This window comes from Hemitrygon akajei, chromosome 21, assembly GCF_048418815.1.
Source record: "Hemitrygon akajei chromosome 21, sHemAka1.3, whole genome shotgun sequence".
NCBI classification, from domain to species: Eukaryota; Metazoa; Chordata; class Chondrichthyes; order Myliobatiformes; family Dasyatidae; genus Hemitrygon; species Hemitrygon akajei.
The window spans coordinates 32617918-32635897 of record NC_133144.1 but is presented as its reverse complement, the minus strand read 5'-3'; the positions used below and the strand labels follow the sequence as shown (position 1 = coordinate 32635897).

The window sequence follows — 17980 nt, the reverse complement described above, 5'->3', positions numbered from 1 at the left end:
CTGATTCTATGTTACTTCTTTCTAAGGATCTGATTTCATTATTTTACCAACACAGCAAAATATCACCAAGTATTTAAGCACCAATGATCAAACACAATTTGGTACTAAAGCACATGAAGAACTAATGGTCCCCATTTTTGGCAACGATAGCTAAACTACTGAAATTTGCTCTCAAATTTGTGGTCACCTCTATGTTAGAGGGACATATGAAGATCACTTGAGTTCCATTCTCTGGAGCAACCTTGAACTTCTTGCTAACACTTTAACTCTGGCCTCCTGTGCTGTTATAATGAATCCCAACACAAACTCCTCATCTTCTGTTTGGTCATCAAATTCTCATGTTTTAAATAACTAGCTCTTTTGGTTGTCCATTTCTACTGTAGTTTATATTTATTTCTCTTTCCACACATGCTGCTTTACCTGTTAATTACTGCCAGCATATTCTGTTTTAAACCTTTTTTATTCACTTCCAATGAAAATGAAAAATAAGTCTTAAATTGAAAAATAACAAGTTTATGATATTTCATCTTTTAAAATAATCGAACATGCATGTCCAATCACAATTTTGTGCTCAGATATCACTTGTGTATTTTGTTTTCTGGCAAACTATCTGTGAGAATTCTACATTGAAAGACTATTCAGCAAGTTAAAATGATGCAGATGCTAGATGTCAGAAACCTTTATGAACTGCCTCCTATCAGCAGATGTCAAAATGTGACATAATTTAAGCTTCATGATTTTTGAGGTTAGTGGTAAGGGCTGTTTGCTACTGATCACAAACCATTAGGACAAATGACTTAAGTCATAATCTAAATGTTGTGTTTTAAAGAAATTAATGAAGACAAGAACTCAATATAAGTACTGAGAAAGAAAGCCACAAACAAACGAGAATTGACAATCAAGTTACAGACTCACCTGAGCACTGAGAATACTCTGGCCATTTTACCAATTGCCCGAATCTTGTTCCTAATGATTTCTTTCCGAGCTGCTGCTGTGCCTTTTTAAAAGAAAATTTTAAATTGTACACTGAATTACTAAGTATTGCGGGTATTTAAATCTCAAAACAAATTATCTTTAGCCCAACCACTTTAAGTAAACTTTCATGTCAATAATACAACAATAATAACTCAGCCAATGAGTTGGGCTTTGTTCAGTCTATTTTCTTCCTTCCTAACTTGAAAACACTTACTTGAGCACTTTGATCCTTGTCCAAATAGTCATGCTTCGTGCAACAACCATTATTGGTTGTAAACACGAGGAAATCTGCAGATGCTGGAAATTCAAACAACAATGCACACAAAATGCTGGTGGACTTCCTGACGAAGGGTCTTGGCCCGAAACGTCGACAGTGCTTCTCCCTATAGATGCAGCGTGGCCTGCTGTATTCCACCAGCATTTTGTGTGTGTTATTATTGGTTGTAGTCTATTAAACCGTGAAGGAGATGTTACAAAATCTGATCTCAGGATCAAGAGATGCATATTCCAGCAGAGGTCACCAGATGGCAACCATGAGCGAGATTCTTGTTTGATTTTTACTGTTCCTCCGTATCCAGGAAAATTAAAATCACCTGCAGAGCTACACCATTCCCCAAATCAGATCAGCTGATCCAGCTTATAGCTCAGATCAAAGTCATCCTGTGCAGTTCACTATCACAAAAGATAGTGGTTTCCTATTTATCAATTTAGAAGACTGACCTCATCTAATTATTGAAATTGTACAAAACTATCAAATGCAAATTATGAAATAAATCAAAAATGATAGACAAATTTCTGGTAGCCAGACAAGGCTGTGGTAAAAATATTAATAGGACATTAAAAAAAATTCACTGAAAACTTGTGGAAATGGTTCACGGTGCATAGAAAAGACATCAATTATATCCCTTATCCTGCAGTAATAATACTAAACCTACCCAGATAACCCATGAATAGCACTAGGCCCATGCTGATAGCAAGTAAGAATGCTTTAAACTCACCCAAACATACAATAAGAATGGTTCTACCCAGAGCTATCAAGTATTGAGATTCATCAGTAGAGTACTAATGAAAATAACCTAGAAACTCATCCATAACAAAAATGTTTTAGATCCATTCTAATAAATTAGAACCATATAGAGTTAAGAATGATGGCTTAAGGCCAACAATTGGGGAACTAATAGTAAATGATATAAAACTACCCATATGTACTGAATAAACCAGCAAGATTCCTGTTTCAATTGCAGGAACAAGTTTAGTCAAACTTCGGTACTAAATCTGTTTAAAGATGGCTGGAGGAACGGCTTAAATTTCGGAAATCCTTCAATAGATGCGTTGATATTTTTAAAACTTTCATTACATATGTAAAATAGCACAAATCATTTTTCTTGAGGTGACCATTTGACTTCCATTCAAGCAATGCAGATGTTGTATTTGGCACATTGCAGAGAAGCACGGCAAACAAGCGCTGGTTACAATAATAGCCCTGATCACAAAGGCTTTCTCTCAGATTCTTACGATTCAATACCCATTGTAAATTGATCGAGTTGTCCACTAAGTACAAGATGTTCTCCTACCGTCAAATGCATCGTCTCCCTCAGACATGAGCTCATCGTCAGAGCAGATGTTGAGGACGTTAACCAGCATCTCTGTTACTGTACGAGAGAAATACATTTGTTTAATTTAGGCTTACTTTATCTGTATCACATGCTTCAAATTTTACTTTGTCAATATTTTAAATTTACCTTTAGCAAAATGAGTGTTCAATAGCTATACCTTTTTCCCCGACAAATGGCAGCGACCACGTAAAGACGTCCATGAAGTTAGGCAACCAGTAGGGATGAGGAGAACAGTTGAACTGTCGAATATTCATCACATTGTTTTCATATTTCAATACAGCAGCTGAAATGGAATGAAGTTACTCAGTGACGTAATAAATACTGTGTAAAGTATTTCCTTGAAACATTATTACTGAAAGATTTTTTGATCGATATCACTAAATACATTCAGTGATCACCTTATTAGGTATTTATTGTACCTAATAAAGTGGCCACTCAATGTATATTCATGGTCTTCCGCTGCTGCAACCCAATCACGTCAAGGTTTGATGTGCATTAGGAGATGCTCTTCTGCACACCATTGTTGCCAGCTTGAATCAGTCTGGCCATTCTTCTCTGACCTCTCCAATTAACAAAGCGTTTTTATCCACAGAACTGCTACTAACTGGATTATTTGTGTTTCTCTGTGAACTCTAGACTGCTGTGTGTGAAAATCCCAGGAGATCAGCGGGTTATGAGCATCAAACTACCCCATCTGGCACCAACAATCATTCCACGGTCAAAATCACTTAGATTACATTTCTTCACCATTCTGATGTTTGAGCTGAACAAAACTGAACCTCTCGACCATGTCTACATGCTTTTATGCATTGAATTGCTGTTATATGATTGGCTGTTAATCCGCATTAATGAGGTGTGCTGGTGTACCTAAATAAAGTTGCCACTGAGTGTAGCCAGATTCACCCATTTGCAATGGCCTGTTAGTGAACGTGCTGAATGAGATAAAAGTCACACAAAGCTTAATTCTTTGAGTGATCCCTAAATTAACTCAATAGCACAAGGGGTAAGCAAAACTCTACAATTGGCATTAATGTCTCCGATGAAAGAAAAGTAAACAACAATCAGCTGGATCACTATTCCATCACCAAAAATATGTGCATATGAAAAGCAACAGTCAGGGGTGTAAAGATTACAAAGTAGCCTGCAATTACCCAGTGTATGAGCCGTTAGGATAATAGGAAAGAATGACAGCATAGTTGCACAGCTTCAGCTTCAGTGACCCAGGTTCAATCCTGACCCAAATGCTGTGTGGCATCTGTAGGCTTTCCCTGTGACCATGTGGGTTTATTGGCTGCTGTACCCTTAATGTGTAGTTGAGTGGCACAATTGGAGGATGGTGGGCAGAGGCACTGGTAAAAATGCAGAGAAAATAAAATGGGATAAAATGAATGCTTGGTGATTGGTGTGAACTCGATGGGATGAAGGGCTTAATTCCATATTGTATATTCTATGGCTAATAAATCACAAATACTGAACAGGTAAATCTTTTAATTACAATTCAAACTTACCTTTATTGTTATAGACATCTAAATAGTTTGGTGCAGAAAAAATTGTAATTAACGATGGGAACCCAGTGGTTTGGCTTTTCCTGTACATTCTGTAGCTGTAGACACAATAACATTAACATAATTAATATAAAAAAACAAAACCATCCTCCTTGCTCATCATAAATTACAAACTGAATGGACAAACAAAAAACATGTGCTTTATAACAATGAAAACAGAAGTATGCAGATTGTAAAGAAATGTGACAGCCAATTTGTGTTCACCATGTCCTTCAAATTGCAATATAATGAATGAGCAGATACACAATTTCAATTCTGTTAAGGACACATATTGAACAGGAAGAAGTAAATTTTTAAACTTTTTTTTACATTACTGATGCAGTAAGAGAAGATCTCAGTTTAATATTCTGGCAGGTTATACTATTTGTATTCAGATTCAAGTTTGTCAATGTTAGCTGATACTGTTCACATCATGATGGGTTTCCACTTACAACGCTCTGAGATGGATCATATATCATCAAAATCAGGCAGTCAAATTGAAAGATTATACTTGAAATTAAGTTGAGAAGTCCAATCTAACCTCTGGGACAGGATATGGGATAAAGCATCATGCAGATGTACTTGGAAAAGGTGCTGCAGCCCTGGGATCTTAAGTCTTTGCACCACAATCATGCTTGTTCTCACTCTGGCTCTGCCTATTTGATTACAGCTAGGAAACTCAGGCAGTTTTCAAATCCAGCACCCACTTGGTAGATAAACACTGAACTCAATTTATACCATTAGACATTTAAGCGGTTATCACAAACTTACACAATGTAAAATATTCATTTTACTTCTCTGGCAACAAAAATATAATGTAGTGATCCAGACTATTAGTATGTAGCATTCAGCTAGACATAAAATAAATTTGCTGAGGCATAAAGTACAGTTGATTTATAGAGTTAATTTTCATTCTTGTAGCTTCCTTTTGCTGCATTAAATCTTTCTGAGCCTGCAGTGCTGCACAAAATCCCTTTGCAATTCACTGCTCAGTATTCTGCATGAAATGTGTTTTGCACAAAAGGATGCAAGGTTTTCCACATAGTTACAGGCTGTACAAACAATAAGATATACAATCGAAGAGAGACTACATTCATCGAGTGCACATGGGACACCGTTTGTGTACCGTAAGGATAGATCTAGCTGGACCCATTCCTGGCACATTTTGAGCTTGCACCAAAGGAACTGGGAATGCAATGGACCCCAAATCAGAACAAAATAACTACAATAGGTATACAGCACTGCCAAAGATTGGCACAATCATACTTGTGGTCAAATTAAAAATACGAAAAACGTGAAAACAAAGCACAGATACTTCACGACTTTATTAATATTATGTCATATGCTCCATTTTCAGTATATTTGATTTTTGAGCTGTAATTGTAAAAATACAATCTTGTCTGCAAAATGAAAAATACATCTGAACCACTTCCAATTACTAAAGGTATTACACTGGACAACAAAGATTTTACTTTTGGGTGTATTAATAGATTTTGGGCTGCTGATCACAAAAATCACCATGAAATTTCCCTATCACGCACCATTTGTTTCAAATCACCTTTATTTGTTATTTCAATTCATAATCCAATTCAGAATAACTGATGCCAAAATTAAGGAAGGTTTTTTTGTTGGTCCACAATCAAAGAGGTCATCAATAACAGGCAATTCGAAGAACTTCAAGGGGAAACAGAGAAAATCGCATGGAAGGCATTCAAGGATGTTGTTGAAAATCTTCTTGGCAACTGGAGCAGCAACTACGTATAGCTGGTTGACAACCTGCTTCAAGCATACAAAACCTGGAAACTTAAGCAAGAAGCCTCAGGCACTGAGTACAAATGAAAATCATCAACTTCACTGAACTATTGCAAAGCACAGGCATTGTTATGCAATTAGTTATTCTTCCCATTTCATTCTGTATCGAACAGTATTAATAAATGAATGACTCTTTTGTTACGTTTTTAAAAAGCAAGCGTAATTTCAGAAAATTTCAGCGATAGGTTTAGTCAAAGTATTTCAGCTTGTTTATTTTTCCACTGTGTTCACTAACTAATACTGAGAGGAGACCTGATAGAGGTATAACAAAGTATGAGAGGCGTAGATAGGGGAGATAGTCAGAAGTCTTTCCCCATTGCAGAGGACATGGGTTTAAGGTAAAGAATAAAAGGCATAGAGGGGATCTGAAGAAGACCTCCCCCCTCCCCCCAGATAATCCAGAATATACTGTCCAAGAAGCTTGAGAAAGATACTCCCAACATTTAAAAAACAACTTAACAAGCACTTGACTTGCCAAAGCAAAGATGACTACAAAATAAACCCTGGTAAGCGAGAATAGAATAATTTGAGAAACAGCATGGACATGTTGGGCCAAAGGACCTGTTTGTTTACTGTATGATTCTGTGACTAACATTGCTGCACTGAAGTTGAGTGAATCAGTTAAAATAGTGATAAAGTCCTGTGGCTACTGGTGTTCCACAGGGATCAACGCTGGGATATTTATTGTTCATTATTTATATAATTGATTTTGATGGGCTTGGTTAGTAAAATTACAGATGATACTAAAATAGGTGGGATCGTAGACAGTGAATAAAGTTATGATAACTTGATAAGCTAGGTTAGCAGGCCAAGAACTAGAAAACTATATTCAATCCAGTTAAGCATGAGGTGCTGCATTTTTGGGGAAGTCAAATCCAGGTAGGACCCTGGAAAGTGTTGTAGAATAAAGGGATCTAGAAGTACAGGTACATAGTTTGCTGAAAAATACCTCTGAACTACTTCCAAATACTAAAATGTTATTCTTCATGGGGTGGTGAAGAAGGTGCTTGGCAGGCTAGACTTCAAGGGAATAAGTACCAGAGAAGGGGCATTGACAAGATGCTGGCAAGGCTACACTTGGGGAGTATTATATATAGTTTTGGTAACCCTGTAATAGGAATGATGTCATAAAGTTGGAAAGAATACAAAGATTATTTATGAGAATGTTGCCAGAACTCAAGGGCCTGAGTTATAAAGAGATGTTCAAGCAGCATCTATGGGAAGAAATGAGCTGAAGTTCCACTTGCAGACTATTTGTTGCTTCAGTTTAAGATCGTATTAGGATAACCAGGTTGGACACTGTTCAGTGTTTCTTTGGAGGTTAACTTTCAGGGATTCTAGAGCCAAAGTACAGTTTGCAACCTTGGTAGATTGTTACAAGAAAAAGTAAATTCAAGCTCAATGAAAGTCTCAGCCCTAAACGTCAACTGTTTGTTCATTCCATCAATGCTGCTTGACCTGCTGAGTTCCTCCAGCATTTTGTGTGTTGCTTCAATGAAAGATTCATTGTCAAGCTAAACTACATTTAGATTAGACATAGGACACACCAGTTCACTCTTTTCCACCAATTATACTGAGAGAAATAACACAAATAAAACTTACAGAAGAGGAAATTAGCATAAAAACCTTGGGGAAGTTTAGTTCACTTCAAAGAGATTTATCAGTCACGACAACCTTGTAATTATGAGCTCTTGAAGGGCAAGTATCGGGTAGCAGTTAAAACAAAAAAGAAAGCTAATGAGACAGGAACATTATAGAGCACTTGAAGATGCAATCGAGACGAACCTTCAGCCCACTCAAGGTTGAAATGCCCAAATAGGGGGATCAATTTCAAGTAGAGGCTGCATAATATATATGACCACTAAAGGCTTAGAGAATATAAGATTGTCACCAAACTGCAATGAAATATGATATTTCCAATCAATTACTAAATTAAAAGATGCAATATTAAATTATGTCATTCCTAGTCTATGAACTTAGCTAAGATACACAGTACATGATCCTAGTTAAGTCCCTGGGTTGCAGATTTAAAACTCAGTGACAATTGTTCAGTTACCTCTACATCTTCAGTTGCAAAAACTGAAGTGCTGCTCAGAACTACAATTATGATCTCAATGTATTTCAAGATAAGAATTTCAAAACATACTCAGGCAATGTACAACTTAAAAATAACATTCCAAGGTTATTCTGATCTATTCCCCACATAAGTTATGCACATTATTTAGACAAGATTTAGAAGTTTATCTTTGCCATTTTAGTACATGAGTTAGTGATGTGAATTTTCCAATGGCAATCTGGGCCTGGTATCAGGAATTAAGCTTGTTAATAATGGGTATAGTCCAACACTAGAAATTCAAATAATCATTCCCTTGTGCAAAACTTTACACCAAATATTAACTGATTCTTCCATTATAAAGTGCATCAAAGTCTAACTTAAGACAGTACATATTTAACATTGAAGCAAATCACCAGATGGCAATTCAAGAGTGCAAATCCTACCAGGTTTTTAAGAATAGTGCAACCCAACAATACTGAGGTAAAATGAGTATTTGCACTTTGTACACATCACGCAATACCATGTTTTCAATATTGCATATCTGCAACGCACCAGATTACAAAGGATTTTCTTTTAAAAATCATCAGATGAGATCAGATCATCCACTCCTTCATCTTCTCATATCATAAATTACAAATCCATATCTCAATGTCTTCAGAGTACATATTTTGTGGAATCTTATTTGAGAGCTAAACTTTAAGATGAAGATAGTAAACACATACAAACAAGCTGCACGAACTCAGCAGGTCGGGCAGCATCCGTTGAAAGGAACAGTCAACGTTCCGGGCCGAAACCCTTCGTCAGGACTAAAGGGGGGGCAGGGGCCCTATAAAGAAGGTGGGGGGAGGGTGGAAAACCAATCAGAGGAAAGATCAAGGGGTGGGGGAGGGGAAGCAGGAATGATGAAGATGAAGATGGTGTTTTTTTGTTGAGTAAAAGTACTACAGATGTCGTAAATCTGAAATTGAAATAGAAAATGCTGGAGATGTACAGTACTTATCAGATCAGGTTGCATCTATAGACAGAAATAATTAATGTTTTTGATCCATGATCTTTCATCACAGTTTGGAAAAGTTACAGCACTTCATGTTTCTGGTTGCACTGTAAATGAAAGGGTAGACTACTGAATGCATGCTGAGAAAATAGAGTTTGAATGACAGAGCAACAGTGTTTCCACTACTTGAAATATGTTAGAGTTCCAACTTACCCTAAAATATCAACCACCTAAAAAACCAACTCAGTTTCTCCAGAGAAGCTGCCTAATTTCCCACTATTTCCAACATTACTATTTCAAATGTACAAATGTTTCAAATGAATTGAGAAAATTTCTTACCCTGCATCCTGGGCTTCATGAGCACGAATAATTGATAGCAAATTATTATTTTGAAGAAATTCACAGACAGCTGGGTAGCTGAAACAAGAAAGTATTTTTAATTTAAAAACACAGAAATCTAAAATTTAATGTACAGAGTCAGTCTGCCCATTAACTGTACCTGTAGAAGTAGGAACATCCCCGCACTGTATTATGACTGAAGTGATCTTGCGTTTTTTCATTTCCAAAATCCTCTGAAGGATCTGACCACAACAAGTCACACATTGGCCCAAAAGCAGGTGGCTCCTTAAACCTATCTAACTGTGAAGAGACATGTCAAGAAAACAAGAAAGTCAATACAGTATACACCAATGAATCGCATTCCGAGCTGAACTTCCACTTCCTTTCTTCTAACACAATTTAACCTGATTTAGAAATTCATCATCAAATTGGTGTCATAACAAGTCAAAATGCTCAATTCAGAAAGCAAGCAGCTTCTGAGATTCACCACACAGCAGGAACCACAGTTTTTTTTTTTGGGGGGGGGAGATTATTCACTTACTCAGTAATAATTTTGTTAAGCATTAAATATTGTCCTTACGAGTAACATACATATTCTGTGAATGTCACTTCCAGATCAGAGAGCTCAAATAATATACTGGTTCAAATGATGACTGAATGTTTTCAAGAGTCTAAGAACTCCTTTGAAGAACTTCCTCAACACAAGAGATTCTGCAGATGCTAGAAATCTTTAGTAACATGCTCCCACACAAAACGTTGGAGGAACTCAGCAAGCCAGGCAACATCTATTGAGGGGAATAAACAGTTGACGTTTCTGGCCAAAACCCTTCATCAGGACTGGGAAGGAAAGGGGCAGAAGCCAGATTAGGAGGGTAGAGGAGAAGCTGGGAGGTGATAGGTGAGACCAGGTGAAGAAGAAGGTGGGTGAAGAGAGGGGATAAAGTAAGAAGCTGAGAAAGGATATATGGAAGAGATAACCTAATAGGAGAGGACAGTGAACTTTAGAAGAAAGGAAAGGAGGGCAACGGGAAGTATTGGTGAGAACAGAAATTTGTACTTCAGAGTCATGAAATTCAGGGCATAAAATTTTTAAAAAGTCATTAATGATATAAAATTACAGGCTAAAGTGGCATACACTTGCTGAAGGAAAGGATTAGAGGACTGAAACTTATCAGTTGGACATCACTGAAGAATTGAGTTTCTTAAAAGGAGCAATGGACTTAATTTTTTAATCTGTGGGATGGAGACGGTATCCAAAACACTGAACAAATAATTTTATACTTTAATTATACAATCCCACCCATTACAAACATGGGCTGTGAAAATCCACAGCAGACATTACAATTTCTGTTCATATCCTCGAGAAATGTCACCACTGCAATCAATAATGATTTATGTAATGATTTTAAATATCACATAAAATACTTACTCTTCTAATATCTTCTAAACTATGAATTTCTGGTGAAAGCCCCCCATGAACACAAAGAAATTGCTGGTTCAGAAGTGCAGCAAGAGGAAGGCAGTCAAAAGCGTCCATGCAGGCATCATACACTCTTTCAGAATATTTGATCTTACCTATGTAGAAATACTAAAGATTAATATTCAGATATTGAACTTGTTTCTTGTAATATCAAATGACTATTGTAGTTATTTATCTTTATCTACCTTACTACTGATATCCCTTGGTGACCCTTTTGGTAACATTTACCCCCGGAGTTGTTGACTTCCAAATAGTTCCAAATAGCCAATAAATGCACTCTCCTTTTGCCCCTGCTCTTCCCATATTATTCAACTTGGAGGCTCCAACCAGCTAGGGCCAGAAGAATAATTCTTCATGGAAGCGTAGTCAGAGACGCCTGGCCATCAAACACAAAGCATATGTGCTTGAATCTATTCACACACGTAGGCATATGCCAGAAATCAGAGCTTTTTCACTTAGACAAAACACTTAACGCAATGCCACTAAAAAGGCCACAATAAATGTTACTGACTCTGCTAAGGCTGAAATTTGAACAGGAGATTTCCAGTCTCCATAATACATGGGCTCTCTTCGATAACCCATCTAAAAATTCATCTTGCATTTAACACAAATAAATTTCCCTACTTCTGTAAAGTCCTCTACCTTTTCACCCAATCAATTTCAGTAGTAGATGCTATGCACTGCTAGAATCATTGACAGCGATAAACAAGCACTCAAGTGCTGTTTAACTGGACTGATACTAACTTAGAGGTATAGCTGACACTTTATTTAATGCAAAGTTAAATGGAAGCTCAGAAATTAACCAACTGTTTAATTCTAAATGTTTCTGTGACCGGGCTACAGAGACTGAAGATCAGTCATTACAGGCTCCATGCAAAAATCACAGTGTTACTATTTGCCCAACAATAACTGCAGAACCGTATGGTCATCCCAGTCTACAGTAACCACAGGGCAAGCAAGAGATTATTACCTTCTCCTCAATCCTCCAGACCATTATGAATAGAGTTACTAAATGAAAGACGAATCCTTTGCAACACAAGTTAATATTTACTCACATTCTTGTTTAAATGTGAAATATTCTGTGAGGTGTCTGCATTCGTGATTCCCTCGTAAAAGGAATAAAGTACTTGGGTATAGAATCTTGAGAGTCCACAAATAGAGAACACACTGTTAGGGAAAAAAAAGGTCAGGATTCAAGCTACCAACTCATTACACACATAGTGCTACTCCTCCAGAGGAATTAGTGAAATACAGCAAAAGTTAACTCATCAGTATGGCTGACAATAGATCATTTTTAATAATTCACTTATTGGTACAACATGAACTATTGTTTTAAGTCACTTTTATTTCTAAATTACGCTTCAGCTTTAGTGCTGAAAAAGACTTTCCGAGTCAGTTCGTCAACGTTTTGCATGTCATGTTCAATGAAAGTTAGATACAGGAAAAAAAATTGTATCAAACTGGTAGTGGAAGAACAGCACTAATTAGATACATTGTAAGATTCCCAATACTGTGAACTGATTGTACAATACCAGTGGAAATGAGGAAAAAAGCAAATAAATGTTAAGATGCAGATTTGATGTAAGAGCTTGCCTTTATATAACAACCTCAGAATATCCCAACCAGTACACAAAATAATTTTGCAATCTGTTGTCACTGTTTCAAAAGTAAAAATGAAGTTTGCAAAGAGGATCAAGCTGAGTTTATTGTCATGTGCACAAATATGGAGAGGTTTGACAGACTTACTCACAGCAATATCACAGGCACAGTTTCTTATAACACATAGAACCTACATTGTACATAAAAAAGATGTGATAACATAGTTGCCTTTTGAGTGATGGACTGTTAAGCAGAAATTACAAGGGACAAGGGAGAAAGTTCTCCTGCTCTTCAAATTATTGCCATGTCATCGTTTACATCAATTTGAAATGGCAAACATTATCTTAGTTCAACACCTCTTCTAAATGATGAAAGTTCATCTTAGGACTAAATGATAGAATCCTTCTCAAATTTAGCCTTTTTTCTAGACTATCAAGCAGTGGAAACATTCTCTCAACATTTACTTTATTCTGCCCTCTATTAATTTTTATAAGCTACAGTGAAACTTTGTTTTGATATTTCCTTCTGCTAAATTCCAGAAACTGAAGATACCTGCAGCAATTAATCCAGCTCACTATGCTGCACCACCTCAATGGCAAGCATACCTTCTATAAGCAGAATTAATCAGATGCTGTCTCAGCAATTGCAGCAAGATTCCTTTCTTGTATGTTCAGGATTCTTAGCTAACAGATTATATCTGTTCCCAATTATTTGCTAAACCTGAATGCTAATATTATGAACAAGAAGAAATCTGCAGATGCTAATATTATGATCCACGTACAAGGGCACCAAATCTCTGGATATCAACACATTAGATTCTCATCTCCTAAAGAAAATCTGTTTTGCTATACTTACTAGGGTAAATAAAATCTATCTGTGAATAAACTAGTTGCTTGACTGATTTATAAAACTTTATAGAATCCAACTCCTCTTCCCACCTAGATGATCACAATATTACATTCAAACTCCTTATAATATCCCACTAAATGCTGAACGTCAAACTTAAAATGATCCACTCTTCCTGCTGTTAACCAATCGTCAATCCTTTTTATTATACTCAAAGTCAAGTTAAAGTACATTTATTATTAAATATGTATATACAACCTTAAGATTCGTCTTCTTACAGGCAGCCATAAAACAAATAAACCCAATAGAGCCCATTAAAACAAATGACGACTCACCCCACGTGCAGTGAAAAAACAAGGGGAATAAAACGTGCAAACAATAAAAGTAAACAAATAGCATTCAGAACTGAGGTTCACACTGTGATCGCTGCAGGCCACAGTTTGGTGTGGAAATGAGAAAAACTCATTGAGTAACAAACTGAAATTCAGTGCGGAGACAAGTAAACCTCATGAAGCAGAGATTTGAACCAGCCCCTGCCTCGCCTCCAGCCCAAATCCTTGTCTTTTTCAATCGGGCCCGGTGTATAAATCGTCCTCAAAATGCTCTAGGACCCAGAACCTGCCGCTTCGATTAGCTCTCGGGCTGGTGTTCCAGCACCTCAATGCGGCCCGAACCAACATTTCCAGTTTGGCTCAGCACTTAACTTACCGTAATCAAATCTCAGGTCTTTCCTTGCTCTCAGGCTCAGGTCAGGGCTCCACCATCTCGACTCTGCATCACCTCTGCTCAGCTCACCACTGTTCTGCCAAATCTAACTGCCTCCACATTCACTCCAGGAATGGCCAAACATTGGCTCATTCCTCACTCTATGGCCCAAAAGCCACTACCTCAATTCGGCCTGAACACACCACTCTGTAGCTGTTCTGCACCTTTGAGACCTCAGTTCCAACTGCAAAAATGCCAGGTCATATAGGCGGTTCAAAAGCTCAACTCTGACAGGAAAGTTACAGCTTACTGTTTGCAGTGACCGTTTTGCAGAAAAAAATGTAATTAATGAAATATTTGGTTATCTTCTTTGTTTTATTTGTTACCAGCAACCAGTCGCTAAACTTTGCCAGCACTATCTTAAACTGGAAGGGTTACTCAGCAAACCTTTGAGCTCAATACATATACATACATATGAATTACGGGCAAAAGTAGACCACTTGTTCTTTGAATCTGCTCTGCTATTAAATATGCTTATAAATTATCTGCACATTGCAATCTACCCACTAGTTTGTCATGCCCTCAGGTCATCAATAATCTACCATTTCCCTTGGGAGAAGAATATTAAACACTCTCAACTTCCCAGAGTGTCAATGCACTTCTGTCTTAAATGGACGACTTGTATTTTCCAATTCTCCTTGAAGAGAAGGCAATCCTTCCATGTCCACCCAGCATGTCCACCCAGCTAGGTTATACAATCTCTGTCTCCTACAATGCCATCCTCTTCTCTCATTTTTCCATCTCTACCACATCATTTCTTAAGGTGAGGCCCTTGGAGTCAATGCAACAAAGATTTAACAGGTCTGGACTCTATGTGTTAAATTTAAATAGCAGATTGCAATTATTCCTAGTAATTTAGATGACCAAAGTTTAAGACTGAAATTTTCAAGAAATAACAAGGACACAGACAGACAGACAGACACGAGGAAATCTGCAGATGCTGGAAATTCAAACAACACACACAAAATGCTGGTGGAACACAGCAGGCCAGGCAGCATCTATGGGGAGAAGCGCTGTCGACGTTTCGGGCCGAGACTCTTCATCAGGTTCTGACGAAGGGTCTTAGCCCGAAATATCAACAGCGCTTCTCCCTATAGATGCTGCCAGACAGACAGACATACTTTATTGATCCCGAGGGAAATTGGGTTTCGTTACAGATGCACCAACCAAGAATAGAGTAGAAATATAGTAAAATAAAGCCAAAAATAATTAAATGATAATAATGATGGAATGGTTAGAGAGAAACTGCTTTTGCTGGTTAAAGAATACAGCATAAGAAAAACTACTTTGAAAATTAGAGCCAAGCTTTTCCATAGCAAACTTCATAGGCACGTGCATTCAAAGAATATTAAATATTTGGACAAATACTAATTGCAGTTCTTGATAACTCTTAATTTTAAATTTGCAAACTTAATTTAATTTTAATATTTTTTATTTATTAATAGCACAAAGATATTTGGAATTACACCATTTTAAATGCATCACCTACTGCCATACCTTCTATCTGATTTCTCAATCTTCCAAAGGCAACCTATATCTTATACAGTACCTATCATTTATTTAAGATTTTAGTCTTAAATTAACTGTGTCATTCTCAACTAATGTAGGATTACCTAGAGAAACTCTCAACAATATTCCTAATCAATACCATCTTATTGCAAAGGACAGCATCTAAAATTGTTTTTCCCTTTTCAGCTCTATGACATTGCTCTAGGAAACTATTAAGTACATTTTATGAATTTATCTTCAAGAATATTTTGCCAATCTGTCAAAATTATCAGGGAATAAGTTTATCATTTCATAATTTTCAACACTATGCCCAAGCTATGACTGGACATAGTGAGATTACAAAGAGATGTAGAAAAAATAGGTGAGTCAGCAAAGAGCCAGTAAAAAGGAGGCAATCAGCAGGGAAATTGCAAGATTGTCTATTTTAGCAAGAAAAATAATAAGGAGCTACACTTACCTAAATGAAGAGAGATTGCAGTGCTCTGACATGAGGAGAGATATGGGTGGCTTGTTGTATGATTCACACAAGGCTAACATGTATGTACAAGAAATTAGGATCACTGATAGAAAATTATTTACTGTTAGAGAAACTGAAGACAAATGTTTGGACCACATCTGAAGTAATTATGTACAAAACTTTTTTCCTTATTTAAGGAAGGATGTTAAGGTGTTGGAGCAGAGAAGGCTTTGTAGTCTAAGCCTGAAATAGATGAGTTGTTTAAATGAAAAGGTTGGAGTCTGTATCTGCTGGAGTTTGGAAGACAGAAGGGATTGATTGAAATCTACAAGACACCGAGAGCTTCAGATAGGTAGATATATAAGCTGAACAAACAATGAACCCATGAACAATACATCACTTGTATTTTCCCTCTTCTTTGCACTACTTATTTAATTTTTTAATGTACTTATTGTATTTTATAGCTGTTTTTATTATGCACTGTAATATACTGCTGCTGCAAAACAACAAATTTCATGACATATGCCAGTGATATTAAACTTCATTCTGATATTGACAAGATGCTTCCTCTTGTGGGAAAATTTAGAACTGGGACTACTGTTTAAAAATAAGGGTTGCCTATTTGATGTGATATGGTAAAAGAATTCCTCCTAGTGGGCTGTCTTTCGGGCAATGGAAGCCAAGCCTTTGACAATTCTTAAGGCAGTGGTGCTGTAGATATATTCTTGATAGGCAAGGGAGTGAAAGGCCATTGAGGTTTGAGTGAAAAATAAAGTTGAGGTTCAAATGAGATCAACCCTTAAATAGCAGACCAACCTGCTCTAATTTGTATACCATTATGTAGCACAACTGCTTTTAGAGGTCTCATAGGTTACTTCTATAAATCATTTGTATTACTTGTTATCTAGTGTCTCCACACAAACTTTTACTTTCCAGTTTTCCTGATTCATGTACGTCATGTCACTCATTACCATCAGATCTGTTCTACAATCCTTTCTTGTTTCACCTTTCCCTTCTAAATATTAAGAACCTGAAGTAAATCCCAATCTCAGTAAATATTCAAACATAAGAGCAATCAGACCAAATCACCTTTACTTATACTTCATATAAATTTTTACAAATATTTTGTTAATTTCAAGAAAGCTATTTTAATAGTATATTGCAATCTTTAACACAAGAGATTCTGCAGATGCTGGACATCCAGAGTACCACACACAAAATGCTGGAGGAACTCAGCATGCTAGGCAACATTTATGGAAAGGAATAAAGAGTCGACATTTCAGACCAAGGCTCTTCATCAGTACTCGCACCAGTCCTGATATTACCCAACTTGCTGAGTTCCTCCAGTATTTGGTGTGTTACTCTATACTATGACTGTTGCAATTTGTGATTCTTATTAATCTTTTCCAATCAATTCTACCTGAACAATGATACTGCTTTGATATTGTTAATGCATTTTACATACCCCTTTAAAAAAAATTGAGTTTTGTCCATGATGCTGGTCATCCTGTTAGACAGAACATTGTCTCAATCTATACAAGTGGAGCTTATATCTGTGGTAGAGCTCACAGTTTCTCCAAACACCACAAATCAAAACCTTTCTCGCACTACTTTCTTTGAGCAAGGCATTCAACACTTTAATTTAAACCTACGCAAGTTTAAATTTAGACTACTATTACTAATCTGAGATCCTGCATTTTAATTTCGACCCTGGCTCTTGATGATCGCCCCCCACAATCTGCATCAAGAAAGCTCACTGACACCTCTGCTTCCTCTGGAGGCTACAGAAATTTGGCATGTCCCTGTCAACCCTTACAACTTTTATCGACGGTCCACAGAAAGCATCAGGATGCATCACTGCTTGGAATGGCAACTGCACTGCCCATGACCACAAGGAACTGCACAGAGTTGTGGACACAGCTCAGCACATCATAGAAATCAACTTTACTTCCTTGGGATCTCTCTGTGCTTCTCGCCACCTCAGTAAA

General features: G+C 37.0%; 2 protein-coding genes and 1 non-coding gene across 5 annotated transcripts in view; 1 reads left to right on the top strand and 2 right to left on the bottom strand.

The window, feature by feature from the left end:
* Positions 1–17980, top strand: part of LOC140714474 (fatty acid-binding protein, intestinal-like) — a 559271-nt gene that overhangs the window by 240503 nt on the left and 300788 nt on the right. The window lies entirely within an intron of this gene.
* The window catches only part of LOC140714197 (serine/threonine-protein phosphatase 2B catalytic subunit beta isoform), a 97033-nt gene that overhangs the window by 27621 nt on the left and 51432 nt on the right, over positions 1–17980 (bottom strand). For all 3 annotated transcript variants that reach the window (XM_073025112.1, XM_073025110.1, XM_073025111.1), the window contains exons 4-11: positions 11872–11983; positions 10766–10911; positions 9497–9636; positions 9337–9414; positions 4100–4194; positions 2749–2874; positions 2550–2627; positions 916–997 (exon numbers count right to left, since the gene is read on the bottom strand). In XM_073025112.1, the coding sequence (XP_072881213.1) occupies positions 916–997; positions 2550–2627; positions 2749–2874; positions 4100–4194; positions 9337–9414; positions 9497–9636; positions 10766–10911; positions 11872–11983 (857 nt within the window). The remainder of the gene's footprint in view (positions 1–915; positions 998–2549; positions 2628–2748; positions 2875–4099; positions 4195–9336; positions 9415–9496; positions 9637–10765; positions 10912–11871; positions 11984–17980) is intronic.
* On the bottom strand, positions 11635–11769 carry LOC140714534 (small nucleolar RNA SNORA84). The gene has a single exon (XR_012095900.1). It is a non-coding gene; the product is annotated as a small nucleolar RNA SNORA84 (small nucleolar RNA).